This window comes from Propithecus coquereli, unplaced genomic scaffold (genome assembly GCF_000956105.1).
Source record: "Propithecus coquereli isolate 6110/MARCELLA unplaced genomic scaffold, Pcoq_1.0 Scaffold114, whole genome shotgun sequence".
NCBI lineage: Eukaryota > Metazoa > Chordata > Mammalia > Primates > Indriidae > Propithecus > Propithecus coquereli.
In genome coordinates, this window is record NW_012135414.1 from 3,272,204 (window position 1) to 3,278,203 (window position 6,000).

At 58.4% G+C, this 6,000-nt stretch overlaps 1 protein-coding gene across 3 annotated transcripts in view; it reads left to right on the forward strand.

Annotated features, from left to right (window-relative positions):
- Positions 1 to 1,213, forward strand: part of CNTFR (ciliary neurotrophic factor receptor) — a 38,467-nt gene extending 37,254 nt beyond the window's left edge. For all 3 annotated transcript variants that reach the window (XM_012656606.1, XM_012656615.1, XM_012656623.1), the window contains 2 exons: positions 317 to 485; positions 576 to 1,213. In XM_012656606.1, coding sequence (XP_012512060.1) covers positions 317 to 485; position 576 — 170 coding nt within the window. In that variant the 3' untranslated portion in view covers positions 577 to 1,213. The remainder of the gene's footprint in view (positions 1 to 316; positions 486 to 575) is intronic.
- Positions 1,214 to 6,000: the final 4,787 nt, after the last annotated feature.

A 6,000-nucleotide genomic window follows, 5' to 3' on the forward strand; every position in this document is an offset into this window, starting at 1 on the left:
CCAGGACTGGGGGCTCTGCTCCCAGGGATCTCCACACCCTCTGTGGCTGCCATACTTCCAACTCTTGCTGTGCCTGGTCCTTGCTATCTGGAGATCCTTGGCAGGGGTCATTGGGTGAAGGGTCATCTATGAGCCTTGGGAAGCAGGGTCTTCCCGACGTGGGAGGCAGGGCACGTTTGGGAGAGGAGATGGGGCTGTCTGATGGGGGAGCCAGCACCGGTCGCATGCAGGAAGCAAGAACTGGGCCTTGTGAACGCCCAGAGCTGGGTGGGCCCCTGGTCCTGGCCCTGCCCTGAGTTTCTCCCATGCTCCCCAGAGACCACGACCAGCACCACCAGCTCCCTGGCACCCCCACCCACCACGAAGATCTGTGACCCTGGGGAGCTGGGCAGCGGCGGAGGACCCTCGGCACCCTTCTTGATCCGTGTCCCTGTCACTCTGGCCCTGGCTGCCGCCGCTGCCACTGCCAGCAGTCTTCTGATCTGGTAGGCTGAGTGAGGCTGGGTAGCAGAGGGGAGCCTGAGGGGACCTCCATTCCAGCCTTGCCCCTCACAGGCCCCTGCCTGTCTCCCCAGAGCCCGGCGTCCGTGAGGACACGCAGAGCACCTGCGGAGGAGCAGGAGGCCGGAGCTGAGCCTGCAGAGCCCGGTTTCTATTTTGCACACGGCAGGAGGACCTTTTACATTCTCTTCAGACACAATTTGTAGAGACCCCGGCAGGCCCGGGCCTGCCGTCCCCTAGCCCCGCCACACCAAGCCGGCCCTCCTTCCTCCTTCAGGTGAGGAGGACCATGCAGCTAACCCACCCACCAAAGACCCCCCACCCTGCACCCTCGGGCTGGACCCTCCAACGCCAGCGACTCCCAGGAGCCCTTGGGGGGCCTGAGGGGAGCCTCTCACATTCACAGTTTCTCCTCCTGCCCCAGCCTGTTGTCTGTCCCAGGGTCTCTGTTGCCACCATCAGATTATAAGCTCCTGATGCTGGGGGGGCCCAGCCATCCCCCTCCCCCCAGCACCCACACTTTTCAGTCCCCCCACTTCTGCCCTTGTTTTGTACGGCCCTCGCCTGGCCCTGCTCCTACCCCACAGTATTTAATGCCCTGTCAGTCCCTTCTAGTCTGACTCAATGGTAACTTGCTGTATTTGAATTTTTTATAGATGTATATACAGGGTCGGGGGTGGGGGGTTCTCATTAAACGTCACCATTTCATGAGTCCTTGGAACAGACCCACTTTGGGAAGGTACCCTCTTCCAAGGAGACCTCCCCTTCCAGGCCCGGAGGAGCAGAGAAATTATGATTGGGGAGGATGCGGAAACAGTTCACCTTTCAGGCAGATATATCTGACAACAGTGTTTTCTGCTTCTTGGGGAGCGGGGCTTCCCTGGAGCACAGGATCGCAGCCAGGGCAAAGTTATGGGAAATGAGGGGTCCCACCTAGTGGGGGCTGGTTCCACATGGGGGCGTCCAGTAAGTCCTGGAAGCTGCTGAAGTCCTGGCCAGGGCAGAGGCCTTTCAAGGGTCATCTCCGGAGCTGCCTTCCATGAGTGCCCAGGCCTGAGCTCTACCCACAGGGCCAGAGATGGAAGAAGGTGAGGAGGCCAGGCTTCATCCCTGGTGTGTGTGTGTGTGTGTGTGTGTGTGTGTGTGTGTGCGCGCGCCTGGCCCTCTGCCATCTAGGACAGTCCATGGGTGCTAGAAGGTCAGGCCTAGGGCTCACCCGGGCCACAAAGGCTCAGAGCACAGAGTGTCCTGGGCCCGGGCAGGCAGGGAGGCTGCCTGGAGGAGGCTGCTTGGCTTGTGACCGGGGATGGATCAGTATTTCAGGACTGGAATTACAGAGTACGGGTTTACCCTCAGCGTTAGGTTACAGTCAGGACTTAATGTGGAGTTGGAGAGGGTGGGGCTTTGGTTCTGCAGGGTGATCAGCCTTTGGTTCAGCTACACATCCTGCCCACGCCCTTCCAGTCCCCAAAATTGGGGATCCAGGGTCCCTCTGATTTCTCCTTAGAGGAGGGGCCCCCTGGCTGCCCCCGGCCTGCTCAGGTCTAGCCACCATTATAGAAGCCACCTCACTGAGGCTCCTTAGCTGAGAAAGCCTGGGGCTGGGGACAAGTAGGCAGACCCTCTGACCTGGGGGTCAAAGGCTAGGTCAGAGCCCCAACCTAGGGAGCCAAGTTTGGCCTTGCTCTGGGTGCCTGGAGCAAGAAGAGAGAGGTGGAGTCAAAGCTATGGACACAGTGTGTACACAGATGGGTCCACCCTGATACACATTCCCAATAGCAGGTGCTGGCACCACACCTCCACTCACCACCGGTCCCCTGATGTCATCACACACACGCTCCCAATTCAAACCCTCCTCAGACCAGGCTCAGGGATGGACGCTCCTCATGGGTCTCACCAGGCCCGCCTGGGATCGTGCCCTGGGAGGGGGATTCACAGTGCCTCGGGCACTGATAGGTCAGGCCTGGACAAGACACAGACTCTGAGCTGGGCCCTCGTGAGGGGCTCCAGAGTGAGGGTGGCTGGCTCTGTTCCGGGCCAGAGGAGAGAGAGTTGTTCTAGGTGGGAGACCGTGGAAAGCAAAGGCCTGGTGTCAAGGCGAGTAGCCCCAACTGTGGGAGCACATGGCTCTCCATTCACAGAACGAGGTTCCCAGGATGGATGCTCTGAGAAGGGGCTGTGGACCTGCTCTGTACCCTGAACCCCCACTTCTTCCTATCTGTTTGATCCCTGCAAGGTACCCCAGGTCCAGCAGGGGTAGAGAGAGCAGGGGGTTACCAACACTCTTGCCAAGGAAATTGTATTCCTGGGATACGTCAGAACCTCTACCTCTCTCCATCCTTGGGGTGGGTGGGCTGAAGTGAGGGGGTCTCTGGTTTGTGCTGCCTTCCTGCCTTGAGAGCCCTGGTCAGCCCTGACCCACCCACCGCCCACCCAGGGCTTGGGCATCAGCAATCTGGCCTCCATTAGCAACATGGGAAAGCAATTATGTTGGGCCTGGGGAGGAGGGGGCAGAAGAAGGGGAGGGGGCCTGCTGGAGCCTCGGAGGCTGATGGAGGGGAGGACTGGGGCATCTCTCTCCCTGCCCTCCACCCCAGGAGAGACCCAGCCCTGTCCCAAGCCCAGGTGGCTGGAGGGGCAGTGTCATTGTCTCTGATGGGCCTGGGCCTGGGGGTGGTTATCTCTCCTTGCGGGTCCTGGCCCCTTGACCTCGCAGAGGCTGCTCGCCATGGAGGGCCGTGGCTGCTGTCTGCCACGGCCCCTCTCAAGTACTGTCCCTTCACATGCATTTCCCATGGCGGTTCTGGGGAGGCAGGGCTGAGTGCAGACATCATTTCTTGGAGCTAAAGCAGAACTGGAGAATTAAAACACTACCGAGGGGGAGGGGGGCTTGGATCCCAGACCCAAGGTGCACAGTGGCCCAGCCTTCCAGCGCGCTAGTTCTCTTTGCCTGCTGTGGTGCCTTGGGGGTGGGGACTCCCCTCCGTGTCCTGGCTTATCAGCCCCTGCCCACTTGGTCTTTCCTCCCTGGGTGGCTCTGCCCCATTTTTACAACTCTGAACTTGTCTCTGCTTCACCCTCCTCTACGCCTCTCTTCTTGCTGAACCCATTCCCAGCTCTATATTTGTCTCTTTCGGTCCCATTCCTGTCTCTGAATATTTCTTCGTCCTGGTTCCTGTCTCTGTACTTCTTTCTGTAGGTCTCTGTCCCATCTGTCTCTCTGTATGTCTCCATGTTTTGTCTCTTTTCCTCTTTTTCCCTCTTTGTCTCTCTCCATCTCTAGCCCTTCCTTTGCATCTCTGTTCCTCTCCCCTCTCTGTCAATCTTCCCTTCTCTGCCTTTCTCCCTTTCTCTGTCTCTGTGTCTCTATCCCCATCTCTGTGTCTCTGTGTTTCTCTCTGCATCTCTGTCTCTGTATGTATCTCCATCCCCATCCCTTTGTATTTCTCTCTGTATATCTCCATCCCTGTCTCTATCTCTGTCTCTGTCCTTCTTCCCTGACTCTGTCAGTCCTTCTCTTTCTTTGCCTCCCTCTGGGTTCCCGCCCCAGTCTAGACCCCAGCCTGTGGCCGCTGCTCCTCTCCGGCCTGAGCCAGGGGCTGTCCTGGCTTCTGCTGCCCCCTCTCGGCCACTCGCCTGCCCTTCATTCCTGCTCCCAGGCTGGCAGCCCCGAGCACATAAATCCCACGTCTGGTCTGCATCCCAGCAGCGAGCCAGGAGAGATGGAGATACTAGGCAGGGATCCCTCCTGGGCAGCCTCCAGTCCTGAGAACTCCCCAGAGCGTGTGAGCTCACAACCTGTGGAGGCTGGAACTCTGAGAAAGTTCATCCTCACGTGGAGAGAACAGAACGCTTGGCTCCAAATCTCAGCTCTGCAGCCTGCACCTGTGTGTCTCTGCCCTGAGGCCCTCCATACTCATAGCCCACAGCCATTGGACCCTTGGAAGGCGGCACCTGTCTGGACATGCAGACTAAAGTCCTGGGGGCAGGAAGCATTGGGGTGTAGTCCCCCCACCCTTTCCTCTTCTCAGAGAAGGGGGAGAGGAAGAAGGTCTAGGAGGGGAGTCAGAGGGAGCCAGTCTGAGGAGAGAAACTGGAGGGGACCTTACCAGACAGTGCCACTCTGATAGGGAAGGCTACTCTGATGGTGAGAGGGTCTGTGCGACAGGACTGGCCTGAGGGGAGGCTGGTCTGGCATAGGCTTCTGAAGGGATTTTGTTTGAAAGGGCAGCCTAAGAGATAGGCTGATCTAGAGAGTGTCTGAAGGGGCCTGGTCTGATGGGTCCGGTCCGAGAAGAGACTAATCTGAAGGCCCATGGGTCAGAAGAATAGAATCCCCAACTAGTTCTAGTTGGCCTGGGACTTGAATATTTCAAGTCTTAGGAAACCTCTCAGTCCTAGGCAAACTGGGGCAGTTGCTCGCCCTGTTTGAGAAGGCCTTGCCCGATAGCACCAGTCTGAGTGGGGAGGCTGGTCTGGAGGATATCTGAGGGAGCCTGGTCTCACAGGCCCAGTTTGAGGGGAGAGGCTGTTCTAGGGCAGAAGCTTCTTTGGTCAGGGGCCAGGCCAAGAAGGAGGTAGGTAGGGTCCTTCCAGGAGGACAGTGGCTTGGGGAGTAGCCACCAGGGGGCAGGACAGGTTCTCAGGAGATTCAGAGGCAATGGCCTCAGAGAGGGAGCCAGACAGCCCGGGGCCGTATATAGTGTGCCCACAACAGCATGTGTCACCATGCCATCATCACATGCAAGTTGGAGTGACGGTGTGCAACTGTGCACCATGTTTGTTTTTGTTTGGCTAGGTGACCAGGGGCACATCTACAGCACATTCACATGTGGCTTGTGATGGAGAGTGTGCCTAATGTGGCCATGGCTGAGGGAAGACAGCAGGGACAACTTGGGGTTCACCAGGACAGGGAGGCAGTGGGAGGGGAGCTGTCAGAGAAGGTTCCCTGGGAAGGGCTGAGGATGGGGAGGAGAGACAAGGAACCAGGCTTTCCTACTGTACCTGCTTCTGCCCACCACAGTATTCCCTGAGGTTCCAGGCACAAGAGCTAAGTGCTTTAGTCACACACGAGGGCAGCCCCTATGCCAGCCTGCACTCCTAGGCCCTGCCTGCCCACCTCTCCAGTCTCTTTCCTGCTTCTTCAGCTGGCACTCCTCCAGGGGACGCCCCCCTCTGTTCCCCAATAATTGTTTTATCCTTTCCTACTTCCATGCTTTGGTTCATGCTGTGCTTCTGCCCAGATGCCCTCCCATGAAGCGTCTGAGGCCCCTCTGATGCCTCCATGACATGCTCCCTGCTCATTCCCTCTCTGCCATGGGCTGAACACCCACTAGGTGCTCAGGCCTAGTTCTGTGGGACCTTGTCTCATCCCAGGGACGTGAAAGTGTTGGGGGCTGGGCCTGCCTAGAGGAGGGGGTCTGAGGGGAAAGGTATGGACAGGCAAGGGTGGGGATCTCTGAGTTAAGATGACAAAGTGAGGCCGGGCGCGGTGGCTCA